Source organism: Vigna angularis, chromosome 9 (genome assembly GCF_016808095.1).
Source record: "Vigna angularis cultivar LongXiaoDou No.4 chromosome 9, ASM1680809v1, whole genome shotgun sequence".
Lineage (NCBI taxonomy): Eukaryota > Viridiplantae > Streptophyta > Magnoliopsida > Fabales > Fabaceae > Vigna > Vigna angularis.
The window spans coordinates 27,885,728-27,906,025 of NC_068978.1; the positions used below are offsets into that span (position 1 = coordinate 27,885,728).

The following is a 20,298-nucleotide window of genomic DNA, read 5'->3' on the forward strand; positions in this document are numbered from 1 at the left end:
ACGACCAAGCCAGTAAAAGTGAAAAAACATGTTTTTTCATTTTGGTGTTTTTTTACAACTTATATGAGGGGCTGAATGCCTCGTAACTCCGGCTATTAACGAAACTACAACGATGTTTCCGAAGCATATGACAGAAGTCCATTTTGTTTTTCTTGCTTTTCGGTTTTTACGAGGAAGCAAAATAGAATCAGAGGAAGAAAGAAATAATAGCTGGCACAGTTCAGTTTCAATTTCGCTTGTAGATATTTAGTGTATAATTATTAGGAAGATTAGAAAAGTAACAACTGGAAGCAAAAGTCACACCACTTGTTGCCAGTATACCCTACACGAAAGAGGAAAATGCCCATAAACCAACATTTTCAGACAAAAAAATCACAACAGAAAGGAAAAATCTACTAATTTAATCTATTAAAAACTTTTCGCCAATAATAAATAATGGATATATCTTCGTCAAACTATCTAAGGATTAATAGACAATTGTCTTTTCATTAACAACGTGAATCCTAACAAAAGAAAACTCTAATTGCTTGCACAATAAAAATAATAACATAAATCCTCAGCGGTCTCCACTCCTTTGCCTCTTCCATCTTCATACAAAAAGCAGAGACCATCATTACGGGTTCTTCACATTTTATCTCGCCCATCCATCACCAACAATTCCTTTTTTCTTCTACAAGACATCCACACATATTCTTCCCATCCTCCAAAACCAGACCCTCTTCCGTTCTTCATCCATTTTCCTCTTCATTTTTGTCAGCAACTGAAAAAAACAATAGGCAACGCAGTACAAATTTCCAGAACACATATTCATCCTCTTAATCCCTCAAGAACACATAAAACAGAAGGAACTCTGCTATCAACCTCCTATCAACATCTGCATAGCCAAAACACTAGGCAACATCATCATCTTCATCCACTTCTCCTTCATTACCATCAATTTCTTCTTCCACCTTCTTCCTCTTCATCCCAATTGTGCCGTATGACCATCTCATCAAGCATTTTATATCATGTATTATTCATTGACATTTCCCAAAGGAAAATCATATCATCAGCAAACAACAGAAGTTCAACTTCCACACTAAAGAGTCTTTTACCTATAACATCTAACAATAAACTTAAATGTTCTAGCACAAAACGACCAAGCGGATCCCCTTGTTTGATGCCTCTTTGCATACCGAACTCCATAGCAGGGCTTTCATTGACAGAAATAGATACAGAGCATGATCCAAAATAACACTTTTCATAAAAGCCTAGTCTTCTAAGCATGTGGAGAAGAAATCCCCAAGACTTTATACATGCAACTTACTAGAGATAAGAGTCTGTAATCATTAAATCTCTAGGGATTCTCCCCCTTAGGGATGAGTGATATGAATGATGAGTTGCTTCCTCTTGGCAGAGGTCCATGAAAGTGAAATTCAACTAAAAGCCTTTTATGGATTGCCAAAAGGGATCTGCAGTTCTCAAAGAAGATAAATGACTTACCAAAAGTCACACATTACAATTTTCATTATCAATCTAAGGAGATAATTTTTGTTTGGAGTAGGCTCTTTTTCCAAGTAATGTGATTCACCACATATAAGATAGACATATGTATTCTTGACCACCAATCCTTGAGAAAAAGTCACAAAAATCTCCACCTTGTCTCCTGATCCTAAATTTGACCTTATAGCCTGCCAATCTATATCATTAAAGGAAATTGTTTTGCCATGCATGTGTATTTGCAATGTGCACTTAGTGTAATTAACAATTAACACACTTCTAAGACCTTCAGTTGCCACAATTTCAGGGGTTGATGCATAAACAACACACAAAACCATTCCCTTCATGTCCTTATCTGGAGGCACGGTGAAAGAAACAGAATCTCCCTCACCCATATAGGCCAACCAATAAGGGTGGTTGTCACCTGGAACAGAGATATCAGAAGACTCACTACTTGCCAATACCTGTTCCATGAGACAAAAGCTTAGTCATTTATTTAATTTTCCTATTCATATTGTCTTCTGCAATCATTATTTGTCGATAAAGATTACAACGGGAAGTTTCTATTAGATACTTTATAAGCTATTCATAGTGTAGTTGTAGAAGCAACGGGGGCTAAAAATATAGAATTGTAGTTTCTATTAGATACTTTATTATGTTATTTTACGTTCTCTTAATTAATAGCTAAAATGATGGAGAATGAATTAAACAAAGGAAAAGGGAGAGAAGAACCTCAGATATGTTATCGCTGACGGCATGGAAGAATTCATGGTATGCTCCAACACCAATCAAAGAAGACCTGTAGTGCTGCTTTGAAATTTCTGATTCGGTAATATTTGAAAAATAGTCGACCAGAATATTTTTTACTTGCTTAGATAATTGAAAGTCGCTGTCATATTGCACCAAAACACTTCGAAGATTTTTCAGGCTGCTAAGTAATGGTCCAATATCTTCCCAACTATTATCGACATCCGCGCACAACGAATGAATATAAAATATGGGATTCATTGTTGGCGACATCCAAGACCGAATAATGATTGAAGGAAAAGAATTAAATGACAATCTCTCAAATCCTTGCAAGGATATATATCCAGTCGCTTTTGAACTTACAATTGAAAAAGGCACTTGTTTCGCAGTGGTATTTTCAGCAATTAGAGTTATCAAGGATTTCATTTGCACTATATCTTTCTCCATTGGCTCAATCTTCGAACATCCAGAGAGGATAAGAGTTCTTAAAGATTTCAACTTATATATCCCTCTGGGCAGATTGCTTAGACATTTACAACCCTTCAAATTGAGCACTATAAGATAACTGAGATGTCCAATAGATTGGTGTACTTTGCACAATCTCGGACAATCTTTTAGAATGAGTTCTTCAAGATATGGTAGTCTCGAAAAGTCAGGTGTTTCTGTTAAGTACATGGTGTGACTAAGGTTAAGGACTTTTAGTGATCTCAAAACCTACACCAAGATAGTTTCTGATAAATATTAGAGACGAAAATAAAAAATGAAACAGTAGAAAGTCACTATTTTATTTGTAATTTGGAATGGCTGGTAATAAAACCTGGGGTGCATCCCAAAAGAATTGAAGAAGACTGTGTTTTGGATCAATCGCTATTGTATCATGCGCATTAAAGACGTTGGTTATATATTCTATGGAAAACCCACGGAAACTAATCCTCCTCAATTTCGGAGAAAGGTTCTCAGAATTTACACCGTCCTTCGGCAGTCTTGATGGTTCTCTTCTAGTTGAAAGCAATATCAAAGGCAATACCTCATAGTCTTTTCTCCCCTGTGATTTAAAGAGTAAAAACCGAAATTAAAAGCTTTCAAAAGAAGTTTCAAATCACATACAAAGAATGTTCTTAAAGCATTTACTTTCAATGCATATTCTGCATCCACATAAAACAACAGTTGACCGTTCTTCCAAAGTTTCCTTCTTGAAGTTTCACGAAAAATTGTTTTTCCCATTTCTTGTAGTAAAGGATGCATTCCAAATTTGTTATTCCTTTTGATTTTAATGAGGTTACGATCCATCAGAACTCTTATTCCACTATCAGCGTCTACTCTAAAGTCATGTAGAACACCTGTTTCAATATCAGCTTCTACTACAGAGCTACTTAGGATTTTCGTAGCATATGCTCTGTCCTTACCAACAAAGAAACAACATAAATCAAGGAATAAATCCCTTTCCAATTGATTGCGTAAACGGTTCAAGCTTATTTTCAATTTCAGTTGAACATTGTACAAGGGAATGTTCTCTAATTCAAACAATACACTATGCCATTCCTCTTCTGTCCTTTCAAATAAGGTACTTCCAATGACTTCAAGAACTAGAGGTAGTCCTCCACAACGAGAAATTAATCTTCTTGCAAGGTAATCGAATTCTTCTTTTGGTTTCGGTTCTCTAAATGCGTGCCAACTAAGAAGCTCAAGGGACCTATTTTCATTCATTGGATTTATCCGAAAAACAGATTGAACTTGATATTGCCTAAATAGGTCGTCGTCTCTTGTTGTCATGATTATTACAGTTCCTTTACTTAACCATGAACGACTTTCCCTTAGATATAATAATGAACGATAGTCATCCATATCGTCAAGTACAATAAGCACCCTTTTCCCCGAAAGTCTGTCCCGAATCATATTTCTTCCCATCTCAAGGGTATCTATCTTGAACTTTGTTTTTATGACATCTGAAAGAAGTTGTTCCTGAAAATGTATACCCCCTCTTGGTTCACTAAATTGTGCAATACCTTCAATGAAACTTTTATGCATGAATGTACCATGGATTTGATGGTAGATGGCTTTGGCAAGGGTGGTTTTACCTGATCCTCTCATTCCACATATCCCTATTGTACAAACATCCATGGATTTATCTTTTATAGTTTGAATTAGTTCTTCCACTGGGTATTGTAATCCAACTGGGAATTTAGTAGCAGAAAAAACTGATGAATTACGAACGCTCTTAACAATTTCGTGCACTAGTTCAGCATCACTCCTTCAAGTTTAATAGAAGTCATGTATTAACAATGTTAAATCAAAAGCCTGAAATATGGTTGAGTGGTGAGTGATTTACCTGTGATTACTCTCATCCCATCCAAACAAATTTGAAGCTTTGGTGAGTGCGTGGCTCCATCTGGACATGCCATGCTCAAGTTGTTGTGCTGAAAATGTTTGATGTGCAGTTTCTTTGAAGGCCTTTCCAAAATCACCCTTCTGAAAACGTACATCGGATGGCTGAATTTCGTAATATACAGGCAGAACATGTCGGCAATAAGTTTGGTGCCATTGAATGATTTGTTGAAGCTGATGAAGACACCAAGCAGATTCAGAATAGGTTTTGGTGAAAACAACTATTACTACCCGACACAGATCGAGAATAGGTTGTTGGACGTGCGTTGACTCCACTGCATTCTGATGGTGAAGGAAAGTGGTGAGTCCAACGGACGACAGGGCAGAATCGAGATGAGAAACAAATTTCCTGCGGATGTCTTCTCCATTGAAGTTGATGAGCACGTCGTAATACCGTGAGAGTTTGGATGCTGAAGACGCGAATTCCATGGAAGGAATCGATGAGGTAATGAATTGTTAGAAGAGAAAGCAATAACGAAACACTCTCAAAGAGATTATCTGTACAGACACCAAAGCGAGTCAAAGTACATCTCTGAAAGAGGTTATGCTTATAATAATAAATAAAAAAAAGTAAAAAGTATAATTGCCGTTAAATAATTAGAGTAAACAACTAGTATAGTGGAATAAGCATTAACAAGTTTGATTTTGACTAAAACAACAATCAGATACACTAATTTTAATTTTATTAATTTATAATTGAGTATATAGTTCGTGTTTATGAGAATTATCAATATGTTTAGTAAAAGAAAAAATAAATTTAATATGTAATTAATCTTTAAGAAATCACTAAACATTTATATTTAGAAAGAAACAAGTAAAGGTAAAAGACACTTTTCAATGTTTAATGCATAGTTAACTTTTTCTTCAATAAATACAAATGACGATTATTACTAAAACTATAATATTTGTTGTTTCCTCTAAAATTGAAATATTATCAATACTTATTTGTTGTATTGAATTAACTATTTACTCATTTAATGTTAATTAAATTATAAAATTGTTTCAAAATCACTTTGTATTATTATTAAATAACTTTTTTTCTTTTTTATTTTTATTGATTTTGAATTTTACCTATTCCAAGCTAGGCTCCCTTTTTTTTTTCTCAAACTAGAGACGTTGTGCTACATCTTAAACGAAATATATATTTAAAAAACGAATTATATTTATAAAATACACTAGTATATATTTACCTATTTCGAATCATATAACATTATTCTTAAGTTGATGGATGCTTTTAGTATTATGCCAATGCTATCGTTGTCAAATTATATATATTTCCATGAGTGTTTTTGGTTATATGATTGTTGTATCAGAGTCCTTCATGTTTACGTTTGATTCATAAATTTGATTGAGATGCATACTATGTTTTGGCAAAAGAGTAACCTAGGGGTTGGCCGAGTAAAATAACTAGATATATATTGTTGATGTGTTGAGAAAGAATAGGAAACTTCTTTGTCAATAATAAGATGTGATACACGTTATCTAAGCTATTATATATATATATATATATATATATATATATATATATATATATATATATATATATATATATATATATATATATATATATATAGTTTCTGTTGAAAGATAATCATTAAATGAAGAAGTTGACTTATGAAGAGTTTGTAGTCTTTAGATGTGAAGTTTTATTTTAGTATATTTTGTAAGGTCCACAACTTTTGTTTTATAGCCTTAAAAGAAACTTGAACTTGCACTATGTGAGAGAGTAAATGGCTTCAAGGAAATATTTTCAAAATGTTCTTATTCTCTAACAATGTCTTTTTCTTGGGTGTCGTGATTCTTTATTGATCTCATAGATATCAAGAAACAAAGTATACAAGCATTTAAACACTTTTTCATACATGCATTAAATGTTTTGAACGTTGATAAGTATTAAGCAATGTAACATATTTAAGACATTTTATCATTTGTTATTTCACTGATTAATGCATTGTTTGGTAAGACAAATGTATATTCATCAGATGGTATAAACATAAGATGTTTTCTCACGGCTAAAACGTTTTGCGGTCACTTATCATACCATGTTTTCTCTAAAAAGTTTTGCTTAATATAACATTGTATTGAATGAAAAATTTCTTTTAACATTAGTGTTCTATAAGAGATAGAATTTTGTTTTCATAAGTAGTTTATTTTACTCATACAGTCTATTGAGAGATTTCTATGAGAGACACTTTCTTCTAGACGCTATTTATGATTTTCTAATACATTTAAACAGTTTGGTCTATAATGCCTTACTTAAACTCTTGGCTTTAAACGTCATAAAGTGCTTCTTCATTATACACTACTATTTTAAACTGTTTTTCCAACACAATAATATTTTGTTTAATGCTCTTTTGAAAAACTTGGATTGCTTTAGACAGTCTATTCTCAAGATGATTTTGTCTTAACACCTCTCACGTAAAAAGGAACTTTGTTTTTTATCTACATCAATGGTAGAACTTCTTTTAATATATCAGCCAAGACTTTATATATCACTTTATACATGCAACTTACTAGAGATACGAGTCTTTAATCATTAAGTTTCTAGGATTCTCCCCTTAGGGATGAGTGATATGAATGATGAGTTGCTTCCTCTTGGAGAGGTCCATGACAGTGAAATTCCACTAAAAGCCCTTTATGGAATGCCAAAATTACTTAGCAAAAATGGATATATTTAATTATACATAAAACAAACCAAAACTGAGTAACAACGACAATTGAAATTAAAATTTGGTTCATGTAGTATTAAATAGAGGTACGGGGCTATGATGCTTATTATGTTGAAACGGAAACAGAGACTACATAACATATAGCAAAGAAAAACACATAACAATATCGAACACCATATGCCTCTAATGCATGTCTTTTTTTAGAGGATTTCTTAATGAGATTATATCCTAAAAGAGAAAAGAATTGACAAAAGTAACTTGAAAACAAATACAATAAACAGTTCAAGTAGTGAAGCCAAGGAAGCACAATGTGAAGAGTGAGAAACAGGGCTAAAATAAACATGAATTTCTTAACTGTAAGCTATACGAAAAAGAAGGAAAGGACGGAGAAATATGAATTTCAATCAAGGACACAGATTAATTCCATAACTAAAGGAACCCTGCTGTTCTCAGAGAAGATAAATGACTTACTAAAAGTCACATTACAATTTTCATTATCGATCTAAGGAGAGAATTTTTCTTTGACTCTAGCTCTTTTTTCAAATAGTTTGGTTCACCACATACAAGATAGAGTATTGTGTTCTTTACCACCAATCCATGACCAAAAGTAACAAAAATCTCCACCTTGTCTTCAGGTGCCAAATTTGACATTATACCCTGCCAGTCTATATCATTAAAGGAAATTATTGTGCCATACTTGTGTATTTGCAATGTGGACTTTGTGTAATTAACTATTAAGACACTTCTAAGACATTCAGTTGCCACGATCTCACCAGTTGATAAATAAACAACACTCAAAGCCATTCCTTTCATGTCACGGTCCCAAGGCACAGAGAAAGAAACAGAATTTCCCTCACCCATATAGGCCAACCAATTAGGAAGGTTATCAACTGGAAGAGAGACATCACAAGACTCGCTATTTAACAATACCTGCAACATGAGATAAAAATTACAAAATGTAAGAAATAATTAAAATATATCAATGGTAATTAATTTAAACAATTCTGGTCTGTAGTTTTGTTGTGTTGTATCACCATCATGTCATTAGGGATTAAGAATGCATTTCTATCTTCTCTTTTAGTTTTTACTTTTACGAGCAATGGAAATAAAACAATCATGAAGCTAGTAAAGCAAGAAAGTGAAAGTCAATTTGCTAGTGCTTAGTAAAGGCATAATCACTTAGTTGATTATTAAAATCATACACTTTTGGATAAAGTTGTGTAGCCGTAGAAGCGAAGGGTGCTAAAAGTTTAGAATTGGTTTCTATTAGATAGTCCATTTGAATTACTTCTGTTGTCTTAATTAATAGCTAAAATGGTGGTGAAGGTGGGAAAGATAGAGAAGAACCTCAGAGATGTTATCGCTGACCGCATTGAAGAATTCATGGTATGTTCCAAGACGAATAAAAGAAGACCTGAACTGCTTTGAAATTCCTGATTCTGCAAAATTTGCGAAATATTCAACCAGAATACTTTTTACTTGCTTAGATAGTTGATACTCGGTGTCACATTGCACCAAAACACTTCGAAGATTTTCCAGGCTGCTAAGCAATGGTCCAATATTTTCCCAACTATTATCGATATCCATGCACAGCGAATGAATATAAGATATGGGATTCATTACTGTCGACATCCAAGACCGAATGATAGAAGGAAAAATATTACGTGACAATCTCTCAAATCCTCGTAAGGATATATGTCCAATGCTTTTCGAGCTTAGAATCGAAAAAGGGACATGGTTCACAATTGTATTTTCAGCAATTAGAGTTACCAGGGATTCCATTTGCACTACATCTTTTTCCAATAGGTCAATCATCGAACACCCAGAGAGAATGAGAGTTTCTAAAGATATCAATTTATATATCTCTCTAGGGAGATTGCTTAGACTTGTACAGTCCTTCAAATTTAACAATGTAAGATTGCAGAGACATCCAATAGATGGGTGGACTTCACGTAATCCTGTACAATCCTTGAGAATGAGTTGTTCAAGACTTGGTAGTCCAGAAAAGTCAGGAGTTTCTGTTAAATACTTCGAGTGACTAAGATTAAGGACCTTCAGCCACCTCAAATCCTACAACAAATAGTTTTCTTGGACAAACATTAGAGAAGAAGGTAGAAATGAAACATTAGGTTACTATTTTTATTTTAGTTAAGTGTTGTGTTTGAATAGAAAATGGAAAGTAATAAAAACCTGAGGTTCTTTCAAGAGGAATCGAAGAGAACTGTGTTTTAAATCAATCGTTATTGCATCATGCAGATAAAACTTGTCAGGTAGGTATTCTAAAGAAAACCAATCCAAACTGATCCACCTCAGTTTCTTAGAAATGTAATCAGAATTTTCAATGTATGTCAACAGTCTTGATGGTTCTCTTCTCACTGAACGTAATTTTACTGGCACTCGCTCAATAGCTCTTCTCCCCTGTGATTAAAAGAGCAAAGCAAAACAAATGCGTTGAACATGAGAAAGCAAACACTTCCAAGAGAAGTTTCAAAACATACGTAAAGAATGTTCTTACTGTATTATCTGTCAATACATATTCTGAATCGTCAAACCGCAGTCGCCGCTCCCTCCGAAATTCCTTTTCATAAATTTCATTAATAATATTTCTTCCCATTTCTTGTAACAAAAGATGCATTCCAAGTTTGTTGTTCCTTTTAACTTTTATGAGACTAAGTTCTATGAGGACTCTTATTCCACTGTCAGCGTCTACTCCGCATCCATTTAGCATCTTCGTAACATAGTCTCTGCCCTCACCAACAAAGGAACAACATATATCAAGGAATAAATCTTTTTCAATTTGATTCCGTAATCCGTCAAAGCTTATTTTCAATTTCCCTTGAACATTGTGCAGGGGAATTTTCTCTAATTTTAACAGTATACTATTCCATTCTTCTTTCGTCTTTTTAAATAAACAATTTCCAATGACTTCAAGAGCTAGAGGTAGTCCTCCACAATGAGTAACTACACCTTTTGCAAGGTAATTGTATTCTTCTTTTGGTTTTACTTCTCTAAATGCGTGCCAACTAAGAAGCTCAAGGGATTCGTTAGCGTTCATTAGCCTTATCCCGAAAACAGAATCAACTTTAAGAATCCTCGGTAGGTCTACATCTCTTGTTGTAATGATTATTACTGTTCCTCCACCGAACCATTCACGGCATCCCCATAGATCTAACAATGTAAAATTCTCAGTCACATCGTCAAGTACAATTAACACCCTTTTCCCAGTAAGTCTTTCCCGAATCATTCTTCTTCCCATATCAACACTAGGTATCTCCACCCTTGTTTTTAGGACATCTAAAAGAAATTGTTCTTGTAAACGATGATGCCCTCTTGTTCGACTAACTTGTCCAATATCTTCGATGAAACTTTTCTCCGTGAATGTTTCATGAATTTTATTGTAGATGGCTTTGGCAAGGGTGGTTTTCCCAGATCCTCCAGCTCCACTTATCCCTATTATACAAACTTCGCTCGATTTATCTTTTATAGTTTGAATTAGATCTTCCACTTTGGATTGTAATCCAACTGGAAATTTAGTAGCAGACAAGACTGGTAAATTAAGAACGCTCTTAACAATTTTGTCCACTAGTTCAGCATCACTCCTTCAAGTCCAATAGCAATTATTGAAGAAGTCATGTATTAACAAAATGAAAGTATGCTTAAAATATGGTTATTGAGTGAGTGAGTGATTTACCTGTAATTGCTCTCATTCCATCCAAAGAAATTTGCAGCTTTGGTGAGTGCGTGGGTCCACTTGGACATGCCATGCTCCAGTTGTTGTTGTGAGAAAGTTTGGTGTGCAGCTTTTTTGAAGGCTTTTCCAAAATCACCCTTCTGAGAGCGTACATCAAATGGCTGAATTTCGTAATATACGGGCAGAACATGTCGGGAATAAGTTTGGTGCCATTGAATGATTTGTTGAAGTTGATGAAGACACCAAGGAGATTGGGAATAGGTTTTGGTGAAAACAACTATTGCTACCCGATACAGATTGAGAATAGGTTCGTTCATTGACTTCACTCCATTGTCGTGGTGAAGGAAAGTGGTAAGTCCAACAGCAGAGAGGATGGAATCGAGATGCGAAACAAATTTCCTGCCTATGTCTTCTCCGTTGAAGTTGATGAGCACATCGTACTTCCGTGGGAGTTCGGTAGTTGAAGAGGCGAATTCCATGGAAGGAATTGGTGACGTCATGAAGTATCAGAAGAGAAAGCAATAATGCGCAACACCATCTAAAGAGGAGAAGTCTCCATCTCCAAAAATCACTATTTTACTTTTTTATTAATAATTATCGATATTTGGATGTTAATTAACATTTTATCCACGTCCGAACATCAGTTAATTTTTTTTAATTTATTTTTCTATTTTTTATTTAATAATAATAATAATAAATTACAAAATATATTTTAATATATTAAATTAAAGAAAACCATTCATTTCACACTACTTTCAATAATATAATAATATATATTATAATTTTAAATTAAAAAATAATATAACAATAACCAAAATATTATCATTGACCGTGTCAAATGAACGTACTTTGTAGTTTTGCTTACTTCTTTAATTATCGTGGTGGGACCATTTCGGAATCTTTTTACTTGGAACTACAAAAACTTATATTAGACTAATTACTATGATATTTTTTCTATTTTATTTAAAAATTAAATTTATTATTTAGTTAATCTTTAAAAAATTGAAAAAAAATTATATCTACAAAGTAGCATAAAATATTCTTCTCAGTATTAATGCATAGTTAATTTTTTTTAAAATAAACACACGTAATACTTATTAAAAACAAAAACATATGTTCGAAAAGCTTAATGGTTAACATATTTCAAATAAAAATATCCGAATTAAACTTTTTGTAGTAAAGCTATAATTTTTTTATTTTTCTAAAATTGAAATCTATAATATTTATTGTGTTGAACTAACTGTTTATATATATATATATATATATATATATATATATATATATATATATATATATATATATATATATATATATATATATATATATATATTTAATTTTAGGTAATTTATAGCATTATTTTAATATTTTTTTATAATGTCTTTGCCTTTTCAGATTTATACTGATTTTGAATTTTACCTTGTTAGTCTAGCATATCTAAACTCAGGAAAAGCGTGAAAGTTATATAATTTTCAACAATTTAATGAGTTTCTTACTTACTAATTTAATCTTACAGGAAAAAAAAATTATGATGAGACCTAAATAAGTACAATAATAATATGTTAATATAGATTTTTTTACAATATTTTGACATGTGTCATTCTTTTATTAAATTTAGATTACATCAATACAATAATAAATAAATAATAAATAAGTAAGAAAATGATACATGTGTAATGTTAAAATGTTGGAAAAACAAATGTTAATATTTTTTCTCCTAAGAATAAGGGTTAAATATGTTTTTAGTCCCTAAACTATCAAGCGATTTTGGGTTTAGTCCTCTTTCAAACTAAGGTACATTTTAGTCTTCCTTCTTAAGGAAACTTTGATTTTAGTCTTCCAAACCCAACGGCGTTAAAAAAAGTAGAGGTGGCTAACGGTGAAATTGTACGATTTTTTTTTCTGACATTGAGTTAGTCTTTCTCTCTCCCTCTCCCTCGTCTCCTTCCATAGAGTCAGTCTTTTCCACTGTCACCTCTCTCTCTTCAACTTCTCTTTCTCTTTCATTTCTCCAAACCCATTCCAATTCTCACTCTCATGGAGGATTGTTACCTCTCGCCCAATCCATAATCGCCTCCTGCGACCCTCACTTTAAGAAGCACAAACCCCTCGCTGCCAAACCAATCTGCCACTTCAACTACGCCGAAATCTCCCCCGCTGTTGAGAATATCCGAAAGAAAGAGATTAGAGTATATTCAATATTGATCGTGTTTGTGTTGAGTTCAGTGTCCACACGCTACTAACAAGAAACAACAAGACTTTGTTTCGTATTGCATTGGCTTGCGTCAGTAACATAACAGAGAGAAATGGGTTTAGAGGAATAACAGGAGAGAGATGAGAGTGATAGTGCCTCTACAAGGGGTTGTTCAAGGCACATGAGGTCTTTTCTGGGGTTCCGATGGAGCTCAAAGTGGTAATTATTGTCTGTTTCTTTATGGCATGAAGGGATTGTTGATGAAAACGTTGGATGAACAAACAATCTATGTTGATCCTCTAACCCTGCAGGCTGTGGCTGGTTTCATGTGTCAAGTTTTGGAAAAGCCCATTTTCTTCAACACTTCGCAAATGGTACTGACTGCAGGCGCTTCCTCCTCTGCCATTGAGATTTTGAGCTTCTGCCTAGCAGATCACGGAAATGCATTTCTTGTTCCCACGCCTCTTAGCCCCGGGTAACAATCACTTCCCAATCTCCCAATTCCTCATTTTATGTTACAGTGGCAGTTTTGTCCTGATCCTTGTCATGATAGTATAAATAATGGCCTATGTCACCGCACTGGAGATGCCGAAATTCTAAACTGACATTTGTGAGCATGGCAGAAATAATGGAGGCAAAAGATCATGACCGGGACAGAGTTCATATAGTGTTTGATTTATCCAATGAGCTTTCTGTTCCAGGCTTAAAGGCGAGTGCTATCTACTCCTATAATGACAATGTCGTAGCTGCTTCTAGCAAATTGGCAAGGTTCTCCACTGTTTCTGTCCCAACTCAAAGATTGCTTATCTCCATTCTTTCAGATACAAGTTTTATGCAAAAAGTTTATTGAGGTTAACAGATTGAGGATGCGGAAAATGTATAATATATTTGTGACAGGGTTAAAGCAGTTGGGGATTGAGTGCACTAGGAGCAGTGATGGTTTTTGCTGCTGGGCTGACATGAGCAGGTTGATTCGGTCTTACAGTGAAAAGGGGGAGCTTGAGCTGTGGGATAGATTGTTGAATGTTGTCAAGATCAATGTTACCCCGGACTCTTCATGTGACTGTATTGAACCTGGATGGTTTCGTTTTTGTTTTGCTACGTCCACTGAAAGAAAAGCTGATGGAGGGAGTGGAAGACGGAAGGAGACGAGGGAGGGGGAGAGAGAAAAACTGAGAAAGACTGACTCAATGTCAGAAAAAAAAATCGTACAATTTCACCTTTAGCCACCTCGACCTTTTTTTAACGCCGTTGGGTTCGGAGGACTAAAATCAAAGTTTCCTTAAGAAAGAGGACTAAAATGTACCTTAGTTTGAAAGAGGAACTAAACCCAAAATCGCGTGATAGTTTAGGGACTAAAAACATATTTAACTCTAAGAATAATAATCCTTTGACATACACAAACTTTTTATATTTATTTTAACATTACCTTTCATTACTTTTTTTCTCTTTCATTTTTTTTACAAATAGAAAAATTTATATTTATTTATTTTTCATTACCTTGATCTTTGTCTCAAGATTGATTCATCGTATTTTTTGCTAAATTCCACAATTGCTTTGCAGCACCTTCTTGGTTATGCGGTCCACATAGGAAGAGCACGCTACCTTTATGTTGAATACCAAAGGATAATTGCAAGGAGGATTTGTTACTTTAAAATCTATCCAAGATATGAATAATAAAAACCAAAGTAGACTCTTAAGGTTATCTCACAAAATGAAAGTTTATTCAATTTTCAGAAGTGATTGCAAGAGAAGGTTGACACCTTACTATAAAAGTGATTACGAGAACAAGATATAGGAATGAACTTTCTATCCAAAAAACATTTGAAAATGCAAAATTTCAAGTTTATCATAGCATGTGTCAAGTTTACAACCGGGATCAAGTCTAAAATGTGAATAAAAATGTTACCCACGATAGTATAAATATTAATTGTACTTGTCAAAATAGTTGTTTTTGTTTTGGATCTTTTAAAAGATTATATTTGGTCATATCAAATGAATATAAATTTATAAGAATTAAGTTTAAAATATTTTTAACAAAATTAAAATAATTTGTAATATCATGGCTATATTTGAAAAAAAAAACAAGTTAAAAACTTACAACTAAAAACTATAATGAATGTCAATTGAAAAGATTGATAATTTAATTATAAATAAAAACACATCAAAACAGAGTAACAACGACAAGTAAAATTAAAATTTGGTTCATTTAGTCTTAATTAAAGGGATGAGGCTAAGGTGCTTATAATGTTGAAACAAAAAACAGAGACTACCTAGCAGAGAGAAAAACAGAACACCTAACAGAATATCGAACAACGTCTGTCTTTATTTCTTAATGCATGCTTTTTTTTTTTAAGAAGATTTCTTAATGAGATATTATATGTTTAAACGTAAAAGAATTGACAAAAAGTAACAAGAAAACAAATACAATAAACAGGTCAAGTGAAGCCAAGGAAACACAATGTGAGCAGTGAGAAACAAGATAAAGCAAACATGAATTTCTTAACTATAAGCTATACTCTAGAGAAAAATAAGGAAAGGATGGAAAAAAAATGCATTGCAATCAAGGAACAGACTAATTCCATAAGTAAAGGGATCCTGCAGTTCTCATAGAAGTCACTTTACAATTTTCTTTATGAATCTAAGGAGATCATTTTTTTTTTTGAGTAGACACTTTTTCACGGTAATGTGATTCACCACATATAAGATAGACATGTGTATTCTTGACCACCACTCCTTGAGAAAAAATCACAAAAATCTCCACCTTGTCTCCTGATCCTAAATTTGACCTTATAGCCTTCCAATCTATATCATTAAAGGAAATTGTTTTGCCATGCATGTGTATCTGCAATGTGCACTTTGTGTAATTGACAATTAACACAGTTCTAATTCCTTCAGAGGCCACAATTTCAATTTCAGGGGTTGATACATAAACAACACACAAAACCATTCCCTTCATGTCATTATCTGTAGGCACGGTGAAAGAAACAAAATCTCCCTCACCCATATAGGCCAACCAATAAGGGTGGTTGTCACCTGGAAGAGAGACATCAGAACACTCACTACTTGCCAATACCTGTACCATGAGATAAAAGCTTGGTCATTTATTTAACTTTCCTATTCATATGGTCTTCTACAATCATTATTTGTCGATAAAGATTACAAAATCCAATACTCAATTAAAGCATAGCAATGGAATTTAAATAAATTTGGTTAATAGTTTCGTTGTGTATATATCACAATCTTGTCGTTAGGGATTTAGAATCCATTTCTGTTTTCGTCTCTTTCAGTATATATAATCATTGAGTATAAAAAAAATGAACAAACTACTCAAGCAAGAAAGAGGAAATCAATTTCCTAGTACTTAGTATAAGCATGATCATTTGGTTATTCGATTATTAATATCAAATACTTTTGGATAAAGTTGAGTAGCTCTAGAAGCAACAAGTGCTAAAAGTATAGAATTGTAATTTTTATTAGATACTTTATTATGATTATTTTCCGTTCTCTAAATTAATATCTAAAATGATGGAGAATGAAATAAACAACGGAAAAGGGAGAGAAGAACCTCAGATATGTTATTGCTGACAGCGTTGAAGAATTCATGGTATGCTCCAACACCGATCAAAGAAGACCTGAAATGCTGCTTTGAAATTTCTGATTCGGTAATATTTGAAAAATAGTCGACCAGAATATTTTTTACTTGCTTAGATAGTTGAAACTCGGTGTCACATTGCACCAAAACACTTCGAAGATTTGCCAAGTTGCCAAGCAATGGCGCAATATCATCCCAACTATTATCCTCCATATCCACACAATTCAAATTAATATAAGATATGGAATTCATTGTTGGCGACATCCAAGATCGAATAATGATTGAAGGAAAAGGATTACATGACAATCTCTCAAATCCTCCTAAGGATATATATCCAATGGCTGTTGAACTTACAATTGAAAAAGGCACTTTTTTCACAGTTGTATTTTCAGCAGCTAGAGTTATCAAGGATTTCATTTGCACTATATCTTTCTCCATTGGGTCAATCTTCGAACACCCAGAGAGGATAAGAGTTCTTAAAGATTTCAACCTATATATCTCTTGGGGGAGATTTCTTAGACGTTTACAGTCCTTCAAATTGAGTAGTATAAGATAACAGAGATGTCCAATAGATTGGTGTACTTCCCGCAATCTCGGACAATCTTTTAGAATGAGTTCTTCAAGATTTGGTAATCTCGAAAAGTCAGGTGTTTCTGTTAAGTACATGGAGTGACTAAGGTTAAGGACTTTTAGTGATTTCAAAACCTACACCAAGATAGTTTTTGATAAATATTAGACACAGAAAATAAAAATTGAGACAGTAGCAACTACTATTTTATTTTAATTAAGCTTTATGTTGTAATGAAGAATGGCTCGTAATAAAACCTGGGGTTCTTCCCAAAAGAATTGAAGAAGACTGTGTTTTAGATCAATCGCTATTGTATCATGCGCATTAAAGACGTTGGTTATGTATTCTATAGAAAATCCATGGAAACTAATCCATCTCAATTTCGGAGTAAGGTTCTCAGAATTTACACCGTCTTTCTGAAGTCTTGATGGTTCTCTTCTTGTCGAAAGCAATACCTCATAGTTTTTTCTCCCCTGTGATTTAAAGAGTAAAAAAAGAAAAAATGCATTGCGTACATGAGAAATTAAACACTTTCAAAAGAGGTTTCAAATCACATACAAAGAATGTTCTTACAGCATTCACTTTCAATGCATATTCTGCATCCACATCAAACAACAGTTGACCGTTCTTCCAACGTTTCTCTCCTGAAATTTCACGAAAAATTGCTATTCCCATTTCTTGTAGTAAAGGATGCATTCCAAATTTGTTATTTCTTTTGACTTTAATGAGGTTCCGCTCCATGAGAACTCTTATTCCACTATCAGCGTCTACTCTAAAGTCATGTAGAACACCTGTTTCACTATCAGGTTCTACTACAGAGCTGCTTAGGATATTCGTAGCATAGGCTCTGTCCTTACCAACAAAGAAACAACATAAATCAAGGAATAAGTTCCTTTCCAATTGATTGCGTAAACGGTCCAAGCTTATTTTCAATTTCTGTTGAACATTGTGATAGGGAATTTTCTCTAATTTAAACAATACACTATACCATTCCACTTCCGTCCTTTCAAATAAGGTACTTCCAATGACTTCAAGAACTAGAGGTAGTCCTCCACAAAGAGAAATTAATCTTCTTGCAAGGTAATTGTATTCTTCTTTTGGTTTTGCTTCTCGAAATGCGTGCCAACTAAGAAGCTCAAGGGACCTGTTTTCATTCATTGGATTTATCCGAAAAACAGATTGAACTTGATATTCCTTAAATAGGTCGTCGTCTGTTGTTGTCATGATTATTACAGTTCCTTTACTTAACCATGAATGACTTTCCCTTAGATATAATAATAAAAGATAGTCATCCATATCGTCAAGTACAATGAGGACCCTTTTCCCCAAAAGTCTGTCCCGAATCATATTTTTTCCCATCTCAAGGGTATCTATTTTCACCTTTGTTTTTATGACATCTGAAAGAAGTTGTTCCTGAAAATGTATACCCCCTCTTGGTTCACTAAATTGTGCAATACCTTCAATGAAACTTTTATGCATGAATGTACCATGGATTTGATGGTAGATGGCTTTGGCAAGGGTGGTTTTACCTGATCCTCTCATGCCACATATCCCTATTGTACAAACATCCATGGATTTATCTTTTATAGTTTGAATTAGTTCTTCCACTGGGTATTGTAATCCAACTGGGAATTTAGTAGCAGAAAAAACTGATGAATTACGAACGCTCTTAACAATTTCGTGCACTAGTTCAGCATCACTCCTTCAAGTTTAATAGAAGTCATGTATTAACAAAGTTAAATCAAAAGCCTGAAATATGGCTGAGTGAGTGAGTGATTTACCTGTGATTACTCTCATCCCATCCAAACAAATTTGCAGCTTTGGTGAGTGCGTGGCTCCATCTGGACATGCCATGCTTAAGTTGTTGTGCTGAAAATGTTTGATGTGCAGTTTCTTTGAAGGCCTTTCCAAAATCACCCTTCTGAAAACGTACATCGGATGGCTGAATTTCGTAATATACAGGCAGAACATGTCGGCAATAAGTTTGGTGCCATTGAATGATTTGTTGAAGCTGATGAAGACACCAAGCAGATTCAGAATAGGTTTTGGTGAAAACAACTATTACTACCCGACACAGATCGAGAATAGGTTGTTGGACGTGCGTTGACTCCACTGCATTCTGATGGTGAAGGAAAGTGGTGAGTCCAACGGACGAGAGGACAGAATCTAGATGAGAAACAAATTTCGTGAGGATGTCTTCTCCATTGAAATTGATGAGCACGTCGTAATACCGTGGGAGTTTGGATGATGAAGACGCGAATTCCATGGAGGGAATTGATGAGGTAATGAACTGTTAGAAGAGAAAGCAATGATGAATCACTCCCAAAGAGATTATCCGTACAGACACCTAAGCGAGTCAAAGTACATATTTTAATTATCCTCGTAACGCGTTAAGACCATCACAGAACCTTTTTTACTTTGAACCAGCACCCACTTTCAACCACAAAAAAATATATTACACTAATTACTATGAAATATTTTCTATTTTATTTAAAATTACATATTTTAATGCTATAGTGTCTGATCCGGTAGGCTTTGCAACAATGCATCGCCGCCGCCAAACATGACATATTACTGAACCGTGTTCTAAAGATATTTAAGCCCGTTTGTTCTATTTGGTAAAATAGCCTGTGAGTATTGAGTTATTATTGGGCCAACACGGATATTGGTATTATTGGAAGTAATATTAATTTAAGGTCCATTATAAACTATAACAGGTACATACCATTAGTTGGATCAAGTGATTCAGAAGTAAGAAAAAATAGAGAGAGATAACAGAAAGGTGTATTTCTCTGTCCTACTTACTTATATATCTAAACACATGTTAACCTTACTTTTATTTTTAAAACATCGAGTCTCTTTCTATAGTATGCAAATATCCTTTAAATAACATTATCATATTTCACAGTACACAAATACACATATATCTATGTGTCAACACCCAATTTCGTCTGGATTGACTAATAGATTTAT

The 20,298-nt window shown here is 33.8% G+C and overlaps 3 protein-coding genes and 1 pseudogene across 6 annotated transcripts; 1 reads left to right on the forward strand and 3 right to left on the reverse strand.

The window, feature by feature from the left end:
- Positions 1–192: 192 nt before the first annotated feature.
- Positions 193–5,129, reverse strand: LOC108347353 (disease resistance protein RUN1-like). Of its 2 annotated transcripts, none has more exons than XM_052868562.1 (5): positions 4,556–5,129; positions 3,358–4,477; positions 3,044–3,271; positions 2,212–2,940; positions 193–322 (listed from the first exon to the last, which is right to left on the reverse strand). In XM_052868562.1, exons 1-5 carry the CDS (start codon positions 5,038–5,040, stop codon positions 227–229), a joined length of 2,658 nt encoding a protein of 885 aa, XP_052724522.1. In that variant the 5' UTR covers positions 5,041–5,129; the 3' UTR covers positions 193–226. The 2 variants fall into 2 exon arrangements, with proteins under 2 accessions (XP_052724522.1, XP_017442008.1); XM_017586519.2 differs by lacking the exon at positions 193–322 and adding an exon at positions 447–1,943.
- Positions 5,130–7,652: 2,523 nt separating this feature from the next.
- On the reverse strand, positions 7,653–11,545 carry LOC108347666 (disease resistance protein RUN1). 2 transcript variants are annotated; one of them, XM_017587059.2, is made up of 5 exons: positions 10,972–11,545; positions 9,796–10,879; positions 9,471–9,698; positions 8,628–9,350; positions 7,653–8,210 (listed from the first exon to the last, which is right to left on the reverse strand). In XM_017587059.2, the coding sequence occupies exons 1-5, from the start codon at positions 11,469–11,471 to the stop codon at positions 7,758–7,760; spliced, it is 2,988 nt and encodes a 995-aa protein (XP_017442548.1). In that variant the 5' UTR covers positions 11,472–11,545; the 3' UTR covers positions 7,653–7,757. The 2 variants fall into 2 exon arrangements, with proteins under 2 accessions (XP_017442548.1, XP_017442549.1); XM_017587060.2 differs by having other exon boundaries at positions 9,796–10,730; positions 10,972–11,299.
- A 1,862-nt stretch (positions 11,546–13,407) lies between these two features.
- LOC108346740 (probable aminotransferase ACS10) lies at positions 13,408–14,388 on the forward strand (annotated as a pseudogene).
- Positions 14,389–15,701: 1,313 nt separating this feature from the next.
- LOC108346298 (disease resistance protein RPV1) lies at positions 15,702–19,691 on the reverse strand. Of its 2 annotated transcripts, none has more exons than XM_017585337.2 (5): positions 19,107–19,691; positions 17,899–19,027; positions 17,733–17,798; positions 16,731–17,462; positions 15,702–16,238 (listed from the first exon to the last, which is right to left on the reverse strand). In XM_017585337.2, the coding sequence occupies exons 1-5, from the start codon at positions 19,589–19,591 to the stop codon at positions 15,813–15,815; spliced, it is 2,838 nt and encodes a 945-aa protein (XP_017440826.1). In that variant the 5' UTR covers positions 19,592–19,691; the 3' UTR covers positions 15,702–15,812. The 2 variants fall into 2 exon arrangements, with proteins under 2 accessions (XP_017440826.1, XP_017440825.1); XM_017585336.2 differs by having other exon boundaries at positions 17,583–17,798.
- Positions 19,692–20,298: the final 607 nt, after the last annotated feature.

Excerpts from the sequence above, each read along its gene's own strand:
- LOC108347666 (XM_017587059.2), bottom strand. The coding sequence starts at position 11,471 with ATGACGTCACCAATTCCTTCCATGGAATTCGCCTCTTCAACTACCGAA. Across the intron at positions 9,699-9,795 it reads ATGTATTGACAGATAATACA|GGGAGAAGAGCTATTGAGCG; the intron begins GTAAGAACATTC and ends TTTTAATCACAG. Across the intron at positions 8,211-8,627 it reads TCAGCGATAACATCTCTGAG|GTATTGTTAAATAGCGAGTC; the intron begins GTTCTTCTCTAT and ends CTCATGTTGCAG.
- LOC108347353 (XM_017586519.2), bottom strand. The coding sequence starts at position 5,040 with ATGGAATTCGCGTCTTCAGCATCCAAACTCTCACGGTATTACGACGTG. Across the intron at positions 4,478-4,555 it reads TGGGATGAGAGTAATCACAG|GAGTGATGCTGAACTAGTGC; the intron begins GTAAATCACTCA and ends TTAAACTTGAAG. Across the intron at positions 1,944-2,211 it reads TCAGCGATAACATATCTGAG|GTATTGGCAAGTAGTGAGTC; the intron begins GTTCTTCTCTCC and ends CTCATGGAACAG.
- LOC108346298 (XM_017585336.2), bottom strand. The coding sequence starts at position 19,591 with ATGGAATTCGCGTCTTCATCATCCAAACTCCCACGGTATTACGACGTG. Across the intron at positions 17,799-17,898 it reads ATGCATTGAAAGTGAATGCT|GGGAGAAAAAACTATGAGGT; the intron begins GTAAGAACATTC and ends TTTAAATCACAG. Across the intron at positions 17,463-17,582 it reads TCTTTTGGGAAGAACCCCAG|GTTTTGAAATCACTAAAAGT; the intron begins GTTTTATTACGA and ends ATCTTGGTGTAG.